The sequence below is a fragment of the Arachis stenosperma genome, chromosome 3 (assembly GCF_014773155.1).
Source record: "Arachis stenosperma cultivar V10309 chromosome 3, arast.V10309.gnm1.PFL2, whole genome shotgun sequence".
Classification (NCBI taxonomy): domain Eukaryota; kingdom Viridiplantae; phylum Streptophyta; class Magnoliopsida; order Fabales; family Fabaceae; genus Arachis; species Arachis stenosperma.
Window position 1 is genome coordinate 28,062,232 of NC_080379.1, and position 16,532 is coordinate 28,078,763.

The 16,532-nt window shown below is 37.9% G+C and overlaps 2 protein-coding genes across 6 annotated transcripts; one reads left to right on the forward strand and one right to left on the reverse strand.

Moving 5' to 3' along the window:
• The first annotated feature begins 8,292 nt into the window (after positions 1 to 8,292).
• On the forward strand, positions 8,293 to 10,111 carry LOC130965774 (calmodulin calcium-dependent NAD kinase-like). The gene is made up of 7 exons (XM_057890535.1): positions 8,293 to 8,361; positions 8,476 to 8,573; positions 8,892 to 8,913; positions 9,160 to 9,307; positions 9,388 to 9,502; positions 9,608 to 9,662; positions 9,866 to 10,111. Exons 1-7 carry the CDS (start codon positions 8,293 to 8,295, stop codon positions 10,109 to 10,111), a joined length of 753 nt encoding a protein of 250 aa, XP_057746518.1.
• Positions 9,643 to 16,235, reverse strand: LOC130968958 (CRM-domain containing factor CFM3A, chloroplastic/mitochondrial). Of its 5 annotated transcripts, none has more exons than XM_057894485.1 (11): positions 16,020 to 16,228; positions 15,164 to 15,854; positions 14,028 to 14,562; positions 13,824 to 13,954; positions 12,913 to 13,263; positions 12,320 to 12,476; positions 11,819 to 12,111; positions 11,590 to 11,649; positions 11,397 to 11,486; positions 11,147 to 11,275; positions 9,645 to 10,010 (listed from the first exon to the last, which is right to left on the reverse strand). In XM_057894485.1, the coding sequence occupies exons 1-10, from the start codon at positions 16,103 to 16,105 to the stop codon at positions 11,150 to 11,152; spliced, it is 2,520 nt and encodes an 839-aa protein (XP_057750468.1). In that variant the 5' UTR covers positions 16,106 to 16,228; the 3' UTR covers positions 9,645 to 10,010; positions 11,147 to 11,149. The 5 variants fall into 5 exon arrangements, 4 of the variants coding, with proteins under 4 accessions (XP_057750466.1, XP_057750468.1, XP_057750469.1 ...); XM_057894486.1 differs by having other exon boundaries at positions 9,647 to 10,010; positions 15,164 to 15,698; XM_057894483.1 differs by having other exon boundaries at positions 9,643 to 10,010; positions 15,164 to 16,232.
• Positions 16,236 to 16,532: the final 297 nt, after the last annotated feature.

Below are 16,532 nucleotides of genomic sequence, written 5' to 3' on the forward strand. Positions count from 1 at the left end.
AATTTTAAGGAGACTTCTATTTGAGTTCCTTCTCAGTTGACCAGTATAATGCCTGCACTACTTCTGACTTTGTTGGACGAACCATCCACGTATATTTCCCAGGCGGTAGAGGCTTCCTCTTGCTCTCCTGCGTATTCTGCCATGAATTTGGTCAGGCATTGAGCTTTAATTGCCGTCCGAGTTTCATACTTCAGGTCAAACTCGGATAGCTCTATAGCCTGCTGAACCATTCTGCCTGCAACATCTGTTTTTAAAAGGATTTGCTTCATAGGTTGGTTCGTTTGGACTTTTATTGTGTGAGCTTGAAAATAAGGCCATAGCCTTCTAGACGCCACTATTAAGGCATACGTAAACTTCTCGAGTTTTTGATACTTTAACTCAGGGCCTTGTAGAACTTTGCTGGTAAAGTAGAAAGGATGCTGCCCGATCTCGTCTTCTCGTATTAATGCTGACGCCACAGCTTTCTCAGCGACAACCAAATACAAGATGAGTTCTTCTCCAATTTTAGGTTGGCTTAAAAACCTTTTGAACTCCTGAAAAGCTTCCTCGCATTCAAGAGTCCATTCGAACTGGTATCCTTTCCTTAGTAGAGAAAAGAGTGGAAGGGATCTCAATGCTGATCCAGCTAGAAATCTGGACAGAACTGCAAGTCGGTCGTTTAACTGCTGGACTTCTTTCAGGCAAGCCAGACTTTTCATCTCTAGGATTGATCTACACTTGTCGGGGTTAGCCTCTATCCCCCTTTGTGTTAGCATAAATCCTAGAAATTTTTCAGCCTCTACTGCAAAGGTGCATTTTGCGGGATTTAGTATCATCTCATGCGTCCTTATGGTGCTGAAGACTTGTGAAAGGTTGGTCAGGAGGTTGACCTCATGCTTGGTTTTTATTAGCATATCATCCACGTACACTTCCATTAAACCCCCAAGGTGAGATGCAAACACCTTATTCATTAACGTTTGGTATGTGGCTCCTGCATTTTTTAACTTGAAGGGCATGACCACATAGCACTTATTTGCCCTAGGTGTGATAAAAGACATTTTCTCCTGATCCGACTTGTACATTGGGATTTGATTATATCCCGAGTATGCATCTACGAACGACAAAATTGATATCCCGAGCTGGAAACTACTAGGGCATCAATATTTGGAAGGGGATATGGATCTTTTGGGCATGCTTTGTTGAGATCGGTGTAATCAACACACATCCTCCACTTGCCGTTCTATTTTTTGACCAACACCACATTCGCCAGCTAGGTCAGATACTTAACTTCTCTGATAAAGCATGCTTCTAGCAGAGCTTGTACTTGCTCTTCAACCACTTGTGTCCGTTCGGGTCCGAGCTTCCGTCTTCTCTGTTGGACAGGTCGGGATCCCAGGTACACAGCCAATTTGTGTGACATGAGTTCAGGATCTATCCCAAGAATGTTGGAGGCTTTCCAGGCAAAGAGGTCAAAATTTTTTTGTAAGAACTTTGTCAAATTCTGCTTCATATCTTCTGCTAAATTGGCTCCTATATTGGTATTCTTTCCGGCCTCTTGCCCGATCTGCACCTCTTCAGTCTTTCCTTCGGGTTGTGGTCGTAGCTCTTCTTTAGCTCGTACTCCTCCGAGCTCAATGGTATTGACTTTTTTGCCTTTACCTCTCAGGTTCAGGCTTTTGTTGTAACAGTTTCTTGCTAGCTTCTGATCTCCTCTAATGGTGGCGATCCACTCTGGCGTTGGAAACTTCATACAAAGATGGGGGGTAGAAACTACTGCTCCAAGTCAATTTAGGGTTGTCCTGCCTATTAGGGCATTATAGGAAGAGCCCACATCGACGACTATAAAGTCAATGCTCAGAGTCTTGGATCTCCCTCCCCTTCCAAAAGTTGTATGTAGGGAGATGAATCCTAGTGGCTTAATTGGAGTACCCCCCAATCCGAAGAGAGTATCTGGGTAAGCCCTTAACTCCTTCTCCTCCAATCCCAGTTTGTCAAATGCTGGTTTGAACAGGATGTCTGCGGAGCTCCCTTGGTCCACCAGAGTTCTGTGTAGATGAGCGTTGGCGAGAATCATTGTGATTACTACTGGGTCATCATGCCTAGGTGCAATACCTTCTCCATCTTCCTTGGTGAATGAAATAGACAGTGGGGTAGGTCGGGACCTTGATTCCCGACCCCGTAAACTTCTTTCAAATGCCTTTTCTGAGATGACTTCGTCACTCCTCCACCTGCAAAACCTACCGATATCATATGAATGTGTCTTTCGGGGGTTTGTGGGGGCGGACTCCTTTGTCCATGACTTTCGTCATCCATTTTCCTTTTTTTCCGATTGTCCGACCTTTTCATGAGATATTTGTCCAACCGACCTTCCCTAGCCAGCTTTTCTATCACATTCGTTAGGTTGTAACAATCATTGGTGGAGTGACCATACAGCTTATGGTACTCACAATATTTGCTACGACTTCCCCCCTTTTTATTCTTGATGGGTCGTGGGGGGAGATAGCTTTTCAGTGTGGCAAATTTCTCTGTATACGTCGACTAGAGAAACTCGTAAAAGAGTATATAAATGATATCTTTTGGGACTTTCTGACTCAACTTCTTTTTTCTTGGGCTCCCGTCTCCTTCTCTTTTGATGGGTGAAGGAGCTCGGATTTCCCATTCGTCTCCCGCAGCCTGACGTTTTCTTCCATGTTGATGTACTTTTTCGCTCTTTCTTGTACATCGCTCAAAGAGGTCGGGTGCCTTTTCGAGATGGACTAAGAGAAGGTTCCTTCTCGGAGTCCATTTACTAGGCCCATGATCACAACTTCAGTGGGGAGATCTTGGATTTCTAAGCATGCCTTGTTGAACCTTTCCATGTAGTCTCTCAGGAGTTCTCCATCCTCCTGTTTTACTCTTAGTAGGCTAGGTGCATGCTTGACTTTGTCTTTCTGAATTGAAAAGCACGTAAGGAACTTACGCGAGAGGTTATTAAAGCTAGTTACCGACCTAGGGGGAAGGCTGTCGAACCACTTCATCGCCGCCTTTGTTAAAGTAGTCGGAAAGGATTTGCAGCGAGTAGCATCTGAGGCATTGGCTAAGTACATCCAACTTTTGAAGTTGCTGAGGTGGTGTTTTGGGTAGGTAGTTTCGTCAAACAGATCCATGTCGGGGCTTTTAATGTTTCTAGGAACCTTAGCTCTCATGATATCTTCACTGAACGGGTCTGTTCCCCCAATGGGGTGTTTTTTCGATCAGCGCAAAAATTCCTATCTCGGAGGTTGGATTCTAGTCTTAAGAGCTTTTCTTCGAGCTCTCTTTGTCGCTCAACTTCTCTCCTTAGGTTTTTTTTTGCTTTGCGCTGTTGTTCTAGCTCTTGTTCCAACTGTTCTAGCCGTCCTTGGTGGCCGTGTAGCAGCCCCATGAGATCGGTGGAGTGAGGTTGTCCCTCCTTCTCTGGTTCGTGCACTTCAGAGGAGATTCTTCTTGAGTCTTGAACGCTTGAGGGACCTTCTCTATGTTGTTTGTCCGCTCCTTGCAGAGATATTATTGCTCTGTCATTGTTGACTGCATCTTGATGCTCTTGCTCAAATTCCGATTCAGTATGTCTGTCTTCATTTTGGTCATCCACCATTATGAGTTGATCTCCCAGGTCCCCGGCAACGGCACCAATGTTACGTGGGTAACCTGAAATAGATGGATTGGACTTGAATGAAAGGCCTGGACGTTAGAAGAATGTGGTATCCGACTTGATTTACGTCTAGGAACTACCGTCCGAGTTGTGTGTTTGAAAAAATAGGGGGTGGTACCTGCAAAGACACTCTGATGCCTAAGTCAGCAAAGGGTTAAGCAGGTTTTGAGCGTATTGAAACCTAAGTTTACCTGAGTGTGTCAATGTATTTATAGTGGTGTTCCAATAACCACCGTTGGTGTAGTTCCACTTCTGATGGTGGATAACCGTCCCTTTATCTTAGGGTTGTTAGGATATCTCTTCTAGAAGTGGGTGAGAGATTTGAGGAAGCAGTTACTTATTTGAATAGGTATTATCTGCCAGCTATTGTCGAATCCGACCTCTTTGGGAAGGTCGGGTGAACGGCGAAGACCAAACTTTTGGCTTAGGCCTTTTTGTGTTGATTGGGCCTGACCATTGTGTTGGGTCAGGGTATGAATAATTATCAATGTTTTGAAAACTGGACTGGACCGGTCGGTTCGATCGGATTAACCGGAAACCGGTCAGTTAGCCGGTCCGGTTAATGCCTAAAACCTGTCTGCGAAAAACCAATAAAAAACCGGTCAAATCGGTGGTTAACCGGTGAACCGGATGAACCGATCGGTTTTTTGAAGGCCCGGTTCTCTCATTCACATCAAAATGGTGCCGTTTTGTTAAAAAAAAAAGAAACGCGTGAAGACCCCCCAAATGCCCCTCTCCCTTCTCGCTCACTCTCAGTCTCACTCTCAACTGGCAAAATCCCTAATCTCAAAGGTGGCAGCTTTGGAGAGGAGCGGAAGAATGGACGGAGCCCTCGGAAGCGGCGGAGGAAGAAGGCAGTGGAGCTATGTTTGAGTTGATGTGCATGGCTTCTTCTCGTTGTTTCAGTGTCTCTCTCACTCTCAGTCTCAGCCGCCGCCACTCTTCTCCTCACTGTCTCTGTGCTCGTCGTGAAGCCCGCCTCTGTCCTCGCCGTCATCGGCCGCCTCTTTCTTGTCATCAACATGCCTCTGTCTTCGAGCCATCTCTCTCTCTCTGTGTGTCGAGCACCACGCTCTGCGAAGTGCGAACGTACCCGTGCCGAATTGGACTCTTCACCGTCGCCGTGAGTTCTTCAATCCTCGTCGTTCCTCAACATCTTCTTCGTAGTCTTCTTTATTTTCACTGATTTTCTCCCTTTTTCACTTAGTTTTTTATTTGTTTCCTCTATTGTGTGTGGAATGAGTCATTGATTATTTGTTAATTTTATTTATTCTGATTTCTGAGTTGCTTCACTTGTTTGTTGCTGATTTTTTTAAATTATCAATTGATAGTGCTATGATGCATTGCTTCACTACATTGTTTATGGAATTTGTAATCTTCTCCATGTTTCTGTTAATGGAATACAGTGGTAACAGAGTATAGAGAATAAATGTTGAAAACTAGTGATCACACTGTGAAATTCTATATTCTGTAATGTATTCTTCTAATTATCCTCATAATTTTGATAGAATTTTAGAACCTGGATTTTGAATGCTGAATTGAATTTTGGTATAATTTTATAATGCTGAACAGAATTGATATAATTTTAGATTTTGAATTGCTGTAATTCTGAATTTTGCTATAATAGCTGAGGTTTTTATTTTGTTGTAATGGCTGAAACATGAAGTTGGATTTTAAGGGGGCAGGGAATAGTTTGTTTTGCACATCTTTAGAAAATATTGCTGCTGAGATTGGTCCATAGCTATTTCTGGGTTTTAAGCGGGCAGGGGATAGTTTGTTTTGCACATCTTGAGAAAATATTGCTGCTGAGATTGGTCCATAGCTATTTCTAATTAGTAATTTGGCATTAATTGAGTGAGTTTTGTCTAATTAAGTAATTATTGATATTATTATTGATTATTGGTGATTGTTGATTGAATATGGATATAGTATTTTAAGCCATGATTTCTTTTAGTTATAAATTGTAATCTTTGAATTTGAATGTAGAATTTTAATGATGAGATGAGATATAGTTTAGTTAGTGGGTGGGTTATGAAATTTTAAATTTTATTATTATATGAATGATTGAAAAAATTTAGAAGAAATTACAGAATATAGAATTCACATTGTGGAACTAAATATGATGTATTCTTAAATTTATGATTGTACTATATTGTATTTTTAATAATTTTATTTTATATTTAACTAAATCGGTTCGATCACGGTTCGACCACGATTGAACCATTGAACTATTAAACCAGTTATTCGACCGGTTTAATGACCGGTCCGGTTCTCGCAACCTTGATAATTATTATTGCCAATGAGCCTTAGCTTAAGTGGCATATGTTCCGCTTTCTTACTAAAAGGTCTTGGGTTCGAGCCTCATCTAGTACAAACTTGACTAAGAAAAAGAGGATATCTTGTATGTGTGGGTGTGGTGTGTGTGAGTATGAAACTTAGAATTGGGGGTTGTCCAATCTATCGAAAAAAAAAAAAAAATAATAATAATAATAATAATAATAATAATAATAATTATTATTATTATTATTATTATTATTATTATTATTATTATTATTATTATTCCTTTTGACTTCAAAAGAAAAAATGTCTCAAAACAATTAATACTACACAAAGACATATGCATAATTGTTAGAATCAAATTGGATCATTGGATTGAAAAATTGGTGAACCGGATACAAATCCAGTCCGGTTGAGGCTTTGGATCGTAGAAAGGAAAAAACTGACGCAAACCGGTTCGAATTGGCTGATTTTATTGAAAACTGGCGAACCAGTGATTTTTATAACCCGACCGGTTCGAAATTAAAAAAAAAAACCTAGCTAACCCAACCCTCGAGGTCAAAGAAGTGGAGGGCAAGAGGCACTCTCTCTCTCACACTCACAATCGCCGGCTCCTCTGCGTCTCCGTCGTTGCGTCGTCGCCTTCGTTTGTGGCTCGCTTGCGCTGCGTCGTGGCGTCTCTGTGCGTCCCTCGTCGTTGTCGTCGCGTCCTCGTCCGGCGCGGCTCGCCGTCGCTGCTGTCTCCCCCTCGCCAGTATACTGTTGCTGTTAATTTTCAATTTATAGGAAAGTTAAGGAGAGTAAGAATGTGAGTTTGCCATTTTAGTTGTTAGAAAGAATGGTTTGAGCATTTGAAGTGTTGTTTGTTCAGTTGATGAGAATTGAGAGGAGAGGATTTTGAGTAGGTTTGAGTTGAAATTATGGAAATTGTGGATCGGAAACATTTTAGCGGAAAATGAACTAGGCACGCATTTGGAATGAAAATTAGGATTGGATGAAGAATGTGATTTTGAATGCAAGATAAGATTAAATGAAGAGTGATGATTGTTCATCTCCTCTTGCAGAGGATCTTAGATTGTTCCATTTTTGTTATAAGGTGACAAATGTAGGATGTAGAGGAGATATAATCGGCTCAACTAACTGCTCACTAAAGCGGAATCGCGTCAAGCCAAACTGGGGAAAGGAGAGACCTATTGCAGACCACTCGTGGACTTCCAAAAAATCATGCCCACCATATCTACACTAGATCTGGACCACACGAATCCTTTAATATTAATCTCTGGTCATAAATATCGGAAGATTAGTCATGAAAGTACAGTGGTATAGGTGATAAGCTTCCTAATTTATATTGTTGGATAGGAGATAGGTCATGTGAATTTCTAATAGCTGCTTATTTTATATTGCCGTTCTAGACTTTGAAATTATTCTTTGAATATAGTTTATGAATTGTTATTTTTATTGTGTCAAATTAAGATATTATTGTACACTACTAGAAAACTACTTATTATAGATGGATTTTTCTTACAGATTTTATTCCGCAAAAATACAGACATATTTTGTAAGGGAATTTTCATCGGCAAAAAAAAAAAGAATTAGCATGAATTACAAACAGAAAAAAAAATTTATCGACAATTCTGTCAAAAAATTAGTGTGTTTTCGTGGGAAATAATTACCAACAAAAAATTTATCTGTATTTAAACGAACAAAATACTGCATTTTATTAAATTATTATATTTAAAAAATTTGTCTATAATTTAAAATATTCCGTCGAAAAATATTAAAATAAGGGTTTGTCATCAGGAGCTCCTCATTTCACATAACACTTCTGCGCCTCCACACCATCCCATCCAAATGCTACATCGCACCGAACCTTCATTGTACTAAATTTCCGTCGCACCGAAACTCCGTCACACCCGTTTCTTTCGAACCCTAACGTGCATTTCTCGCTCCTTTAGTTGCTCAGTTACTCTGAATAGATTTTTTTCCCTCTCAAATGATGTAGAAGAAAACTAAAATTTACTTTTCCTGTTTCTAATACATGAATTAGTTATATACATATAATTCTATCGCGTGAAGCTGAAGAGATGTGATTATAATATCAACATTGAAGGATGCTAATGTTTAGTTGTTTCAAGTAGTGTGATATTTCGTTCCCTTTTCACAAGGCCTTCGTTTTAATTTGATCCAGCTTTTCAAGTTCAGTTACATGCAATGGTTGTTTCATTTGATTGGATCATTGCTTTTGAATGAATGTAACTTTCATAATCGAACAGCTAAATCTCAAATGTTGACATATCATTTTAGAGTTTTAGACAACTACATAATTCTATTAGTTGGATTTTTAGCAGCAAATGTGAAATACTACGATGATGTTGTTCAAGAACTTTGTCAGATTGAAAAGAAATATTGGTAATTCAAGTCTAAAACATGAGCAAGTAAGGTGACAGAGGATATTAAAAAACAAAAAAGGAGTCCTCTGACTTTGTGGTTCCCAAAAGAGAGGGCATTATTTCAAAATTTACTTTCATTGACTTGCCCCTTTGTTGAAGAGTCCTCTGGTTTTGTTGGAGAAAGATGTAGAGTACAAAAAGGATGGAGTGATTGCAGGTAAAAAAAAAAATGGTGGAACTGGAACTGGAACAATCAAGTAAACTCTTTTCCCTGTTTCTCTTTAAGTTTTTAGGAGTGGTATTCCAATTGCGTTGTGCTTTATGATTGCAAGCTCATTTTTTTCTTTTAATTGTTTACATATTGGATTGTGTTGTTGTTCTGTTTACATATCGAGTCTTACATTAGGCAAAGTTGTGCTCTGATCAAGGTTAACCTGGAGGTTGAGGTACGATACCCAAAAGTGAATGAAGGATCCAATTGATTCTTTCTAAATATTTGGATATCTGATGGGTTAGTTACATTATAAACCAGCTTTTAACAAATGATAACATTGGACTATCAACATCTGATACAGGTACAGTAATCTGCCACTGATGGTAGTTTTGTCGAACTAACCCAATATTTAATATGTATTGAATTATTGGACATCTTTTGTAATTATATTGTCAGTACTTAAATCTTTCATTGTAAAAAAAAACGATAGTTTACTACTTTCAAATCTTAAAGCATTGTCCTTTTGTAGCTTTGATAAAATTCCTATAAGATTATTAGTTATACATTTTAAATCATTACAAACTAGCTTTTAACTAATGAACACATTGAACTCTGGAAATCTGAAACAGGTGCACCAATCGTCGACTGATGCAGCATCATCTCTGCTGGTGAGAGCTCTAAATGAAGGGAGAGATGTGATCATGGATGGAACCTTATCATGGGAGCCTTTTGTGGAGCAGAGACTATCTCCATGGCAAGAAATGTTCACAAATGCAGGTACCGAATGGAACTCGGCTATAACGTAGCTGAAGACGGAAGTATTACCAAAAACTTCTGGGAGCAAGTGAATGAGGCAGAAGAAGAACAACCAGAAGAGAACAATAATGGAGAACCCCGTGATCAAAAGCCTTACAGAATAGAGTTAGTTGGTGTAGTTTGTGATGGCTATCTTGCTATTGTTCGAGGCATTAGGTAGGTATATATATTTTCTTGTGAGTGAAGAATTCTGCTAAATTATTACTATTTTCGAGTTTGTATCATAATTTAACATTTCTTACTGGGATTTTGACGGGAGAGCTATTATGAATGGGAGAGCAGTGAGGGTGAATTCACAGTTGAAATCTCACAAAAGGTTTGCTAATGCATTATAAGATACTGCAAACTTGTTGATAATGCTAGGCTCTATTGCACAAATGCTGTTGATGGTCCACCAAAGGAAATTAAAATCATATGAACAATATTCTACTCAACCTTGTCATGAAAAAATATTGACATTACACTATGATACATTAAGATGATAAAATGGTAACTATGTTCTCTTGTCATACAACACAGCTCATAGAGTGGAAGGATGATGATCATAACCTGTTAGTAGATCCTGAAGATATCAAATGCTTGGAGATGATAGGAGGTTTGAATGTGGAAGCTGATTCCATCTATGAACTTTACAAGGAACCAAGCCTTACAATGGAACCTGGTTCTGTTTCGAAGGAAATTATTCTATCATCTTCCAGGACAAGTCATCATAAATGGTTAAGGGAAACAATTCTGAAAATAGGAAAATCCAACAAGAAGCAGTAACCAACCAACGGGGTTGGATCCTCTCAATTTTTTGTTTTCACTTGAAGGGGTAAAATATGATCTCTCATCATACATTTTATAAGTGGGAGACCAAGAGAAAACATGAAAGAAAAAGCATTTAAAAGTTAGAGATAAAACTTTACTCCCTCAATTTAAAAAAAAAATTGAGAAGATCTATTTCCACCAATAACCATTATTTGTAACATTAACCATTGCAGCCAGCCAAATCGATCAAGATGCTTTTTTTTTCTGCATTTATAATGCAATATGGAGTCCACAATGTGGACTTTTCTTGCTTATAACTGGGGATTGTAAAGTAACGAGAATTAAATTGATTTTGAGGTAAGATTTTACATTTTTATCATTTATTCTTCAATTATATTACACAATCCTATACCATTATCGAAGTGTCATCTCCCTCTCAAATCCCTTTTCTTTACACTTCTAAAATAACAAATCATTTTAATTCTAGTGAAATCTTTGAGATGATTCAAAATTAGTTAAAAAGTATATCAATAGATTTACAAATCAAATCAATTCATACTTTTTATCAATTCCAAATAATGAATTGATTTACAAATAAAATTAATTCCAATTCCAAAGAATTCCAAACACTCCCTCTAAGAACATACTTATTATCTTTAATGTTGGGGGGTAAACAGTAAACACCAACAATATCATCAAATCCTTAAGCCTCAAAATCAGCAGTTATTTCCTTCATTTATATAAGCTCATAATACTGAACCTGAATTTTTAAAACATAAACAAAAAAGATCTATTAACTAATTCAACTCAGAGAGCTCCATTATGAACAAAAAGTACGTACATACAATTTTCAATAATTCTTTGTCTAATTCGATTCTTATCATGACTGCATAACATGTCCTTTGACACACATGGCACTAAGTCTTTTCTTTAGTGGCTTGATCAGAAAGAGTTATTATGTTTATCCACATTCAGCATGTGTTCAAATTCAATGTATACTGTTCCATAAATGGTAGAAATAGTCTTAAGAGTTCAGACATGTCTTTTTACCTTTCAACTTTGTGATGCAAATTGCTCAGTTGAAGTATACAAATTATTATCACTTTCATTGTCTTCACTGTCGCTTTCACTATTATAGGTCTCAAGATATGCCTCATCTCCTTCCTCGCCATCTTCCACCTATACATAAATAACATATTAACCAAAAATAAAAATTAAAAATAAAACGAGAGAGAGAGAGAGAGAGAGAGAGAGAGAGAGAGAGAGAGAGAGAGAGAGAGAGAGAGAGAGAGAGAGCAACCTCAGAGTCATCATCGTTGCTAGCATAAGCAGATTCTAATTTGTCATACAATTCTTCATCTCCATGGTCCTTTACAGTCTCCACTTGTTTCTATCAAAAGTGAAATAAGCAAAATATGAGTACAGTCTGCTTCCCATAATACAATTTTGCTTGCAATATGCTAAAGATACAAGATCAGAAGGTAGGTACATACTATTTCAGATCTTATGTTCTCCACTTTCTTTTGCAAATTTGAAATATGCTTCAAGAGAGCCTGTTATCAGTGGAAAAGGGAAATTAAAAAAGAGCATGCATTGTACTAAGTACAATACTAGAAGAAAATTAGGATAAATTATCAATTAATTAGAGAGACCTACAAGTGTTTTTGGATTTTGCATGAAGATTGATATTAGATATCACGAAACAAAAGTTTGTATCAATACCTCACGTCGTTGGAGCTCAATTGACCGTGCTAGAGCCTTTCTCTTTGTCAAAAGATTCTTCGGTCTTAGAGTTAAAGGTCGCTGGTAGTCCTTTCCCCGGTAAACAACTATAGCATATCCTTTTGAAACTTTGTCAACCGAAACTAAAATGCCTCCACTCTCGGCTTCGAGTGCCAATGCGACCTTTTTCACTTGATCAAAGGTTTTAGCCTTCACAATTATCTTAACCAGTTCCCTATATTTCCAGTGCAGGTGCATGTTCTCAATTGTACCATCAAAAACTCCACGTCTACCTGACACCAAAAATCAGGTTCATATAAAACAAATTTGATTCAAATTTGTTTTATGGATAAGCATCATGTGTAGTTTTAATCAAATTTACTATCCCACCCTTACTCTCTAACCAAGGACACCCTGATTTCTTCCCTTCCGCCCTTTGCTAAAGGTGAAATGAACCAAAGTGGTCCTGAAATAAATTGAGACAATTTTATATGCTCTTACCAAGAAGTAAGAAGGCTTTCATCCGCAATCCTAATTTGCGAAACATAAACCTCTCTTCGTCAGTTATGCTTTCAGGGTCTGATTTGGGTTCCGATGGCATCAAAGATGACTCCACTTTCATCAAGGCTCGTTCAGCTCTCATTACCTTTCTTTCAGCCTGGTATAAGTGAAAATCCGAGGATCAATCACAATCATATATATGGCAAGTTGGAAATAATCCTAGAGTGGAGTTAGGTCATCGAAGAAGACAAGAAGAATGTAAAAAACTCCAAGGCACTTTTTTCACATCAAACATAATATCTATAAGCATTGGTGATAAGGCCTTATTTAGAGTCATAATAAGCACGTTGGAAATTAAACAAGCTTAGCAGTTATAAAAAGTGTTTAAACTTGTTGATAATGTACGGATGAGTGTCAGGTACAAAATAAGTAATAAATATTTTTTTCTCCGGTAAACTTGGTCTATTGCCTTCATTATTCATTGCTTTACTGCCTGTAAGAAAACCCTTAGGGAACTATCATTTTTCTCAATCATGGAAGTGACTTAACATGAAATCCATTAGCAAGTTGATAAGAGATTTCTATTCACTTACCAGAAACAGATTTCGTTCTAACTTGTTAACAACTGTGGTATGTCGCTGTAGTTCTACTTCTCTCATTATTTTTTGTTTGTGATGTTCGTCCAAGGTCTTTCCCCATTTTGCATCTGCATCCAAAGTTTCACCAAGGGTCCCAGCCTCTGCAGATATCTCTGAATTATTCATAGTTGGTAAGACCAAAGATGACGCTCTCAATCTTGCTTGTTCTTCCTCATCTTGCATTGCTTTTGCCATTCTTTCCCTCTCCTTCAGGGCTTGTGTGACTGTTGCTGACAAAAAATTCTTTCCCCGATAAAAGACCAAGAAGTATTTATTCCTCGAGAGTAGTACACCACCTGTCAATTTCTGGGGGGAAAAAAGTAATAATTTATCAACAGCATATAACAAGCAATCATTTATTATTATTTCAGTAATTGTCTGTAACTAGATTTGTTGATGCATGTAAAGTCCATCCAACACTAATCTAAATGCAACTTGCAAGGCCATCTGACTGACTTCTATACATTAATATACATTTAGTTCATAATTTTATATTTAACTTATTAACTATCTATATTTTTCCAAAATCCCTTTTATAATATGATAGCTTCAAAATAACTTGATATCACTAAAACTTGTTAGAGATACAAATCCATCGCCTGCCTTCCACCTATAAGAGTTGAATCCCTCAAGTCTTACAAACATAAGTTGTGGAGCAGTCTCGACCCCTTAAAGACATTTCATGTCTCCTAAAGGAAGCTGCCATTAGCAAATTATGGGGACAAAACAGTACATTTTTTTAACATGGGAGAAGTTTTTTTGTTATGAAAGGCATACGTAATAAAAATAACGTTGAAGAAAAAACTGCGGAAAAGTCAACATTTTTACAAGTGGAACTGGAAAAGACATGATTTATCCTTTATCACCTTGATCTCTTCTGCCATTCTCTCGCTTGTAGTTAGCGGCACACCGCGTTTGAGTGCAACCTTTGCAATAGAAATTTTTTCCCATAATTTAATCATGGCTGTAGCTAATCCTTGAAGTTGTCTGTTTCTACCTATACACAATGATTAATTTATAATCAGCACAAAACTATATACTTCACATGAACAAGAGAATTGATTGCTAACCTAAAGCAAAATGTGGAGGAAGGGTCCTTGCGATCCTTCGTAGAGAAGTTGCCTCTGTTTGACCAAGCGAGGGTCTCACTCCAAAGGGAAGAACTCTGAATGGAGGCTCATAACCAGGAATAGTTGCCGGAAGCATATCTGCATCAACTGGCAACGGCTCACTCCCAGGCCAATCTGTGTATCTAGGGCCTAGAGTATCCAAAAATTTGTCTACTTCATCTTCGTAACTAACTTCTGGAAGCAAATTTTTTTCCTTTTGGTCATCAGTAGCTTCCATTTTTTCCAAATGTGGACTTGTCCCAAAATTAGAAGCAATGTCAGAATGCTTTTCCAATGAATGATGAGAAGGTGCTGGTAAAGACTTAAAAGAATTCTCGCTTTTTCCATATATCTGTTTGTTCTGTTGCACTGAAGAACTCCCTCTTTTCCCATATATCCACTTGTTCTGTTGTATTGAAGGAACTTCATAGCTCACACCCCTGTACAAGGAAACAGAGTTGCCAGACCTCCAAACCACGAGACCACCAGTTTTCCTCTGAATGTGATTTTAAAATAATCAAGAATAAGAATAAGGCTAAGGTTATTGATGACCAATGAAGAATATATCCACACCCCAAAAATATAAAAGAGAAGAAAATACATAAACAAAACAACAGCAGTCAGAAGAAGCAAGTTGAACATGTAATCGTAGAGCATTCAACATTCAAACAAATCCCTAAGGATAACCGGAATTATTCTAACAAGAGATGTGGTTGATCAAGAAATGTATCCAAATCCAAAAGAGAGGAAGTGTTCTCTCGAATTCTAGAAAATGTCACAAGAATTCATCAGTATATGAAACAAATTTGTGAAAAAGAAATATCATGTTTCACATCAAAACCTTTTAAGAATATCAGAACATGTCATAGGGACAGATTTGACCTTGGATGTCCAACTATAGCACCAAGAAAGGGAAGGTGTCTATAGAATGCTATTCAATTCATCTACGACAAGTTTACCTATGCTTCACAAAAGACACTGTTACCTTCAATACACTATTGCATTTGAATCTAATTATCATTATAAATTATAGATGAAGCTAAACTAAACATAGAAGACTTATATACATGAAACTAAGCTAAAGGTACAAGGCAAACCTCCAATAGCTCGTGCATCCTCTTCATGTTAAGTGCAGCTTCCCCTTCGAATTTCAGCCTAACAATCTCCGACTCCTTCCACCTCTCATGAATCTTGTCCACAAGACCTTGAGTAACCCCACCACCCCCAACTCTGGTCTTATGCTTCTTCTCGAAAGTCAAGCGCCTCAGCCTCCTCAATTCCGACTCTGGAAGAGTCAGTTCTGCAAGAGAAGTCTTACTTTCCCTCCTTCTTCGATTATACCTCTCTTCCTCTTCTTTCTCTTTATCTATTGGCTTCTCCCATGGAAACCTCACCTCCCTATCACTCACAATGTTTCCAATTCCAAATGGAGACTCCGGTGAAAACCCGCCTCGTGTATTGGGCAATATCCCTTCCTCCACGTAAAATATATCCTCCACGGATCCTTTTTCTATTACCCTCTCTTCCCTTCTATCTTGCTTCTCAATCTTATCATCATCAACATACCCAAATTTCTTCAATTTCTCCACAATCCTATCCATAGTACTACCACCACTGCTTCCATCACCACCTCTATCATCATAATCATAATCATAATCATCATCAGAACTCACAAAACCAGATTTCGATGAATGCCCATTTCCAGAACCTTGATAATCCAAAAGAGCACATGGCTGTTTTGGACGAGTGTTTTTGTTAGGCTCGTTCCAACGTTTCAACCAACTATCACTACACAAACCCTTACATTGAAATATTATGTTTTTCACACCAAAAAGACTAGAATTCTTAGAGGGTATTGTTCCATTAATTGAATGGCACAAGACCCAGTTCCGTGTTGCGCAGAAAGTGAGCTTATCAGAGCAGTGAATTGAAGAAAAAGAATAAGAAGAGTACCTGAAGAAGCAAAGAGTGTGAAGCCTGGGGATAGTGTTGAAGGAATCAAAGAAAGGGTGAAGATTGCAAGTGGGAACAAGAGCCATCCCATAAAAATGGTGGGAAAATAAAACGAAAGTGAATGTTAACGTGATGGTGGTGGTGGTGGGAGAAGAGGATAGAGTGGCAGTGGAAATAGGTAGAATAATTTTATACTTCTACTAAAAATGATTTAATTAAGGTGCCGTTAGTTACCGACTTAAATTCCTCTAAATAAATTTGATGACTGCACAAATCGAAAAGAAAATAACCTGGATTGATAAGCCCGCATGCGCAATGCAAATGGCTCCGTTTCCTGCACGAAAATAAAACAGTACAATTTATATATTTAAAAACGATTATCTAGTAGTTTATTTTTAATTTATTTATTAGATATATTTACTGATAATTATCTCAAAAATAAAATTATAATATATTGAAATAGACTATTTTTAAATTTTAATTATTATATGATTTTATTTTTTAAAAAGTATT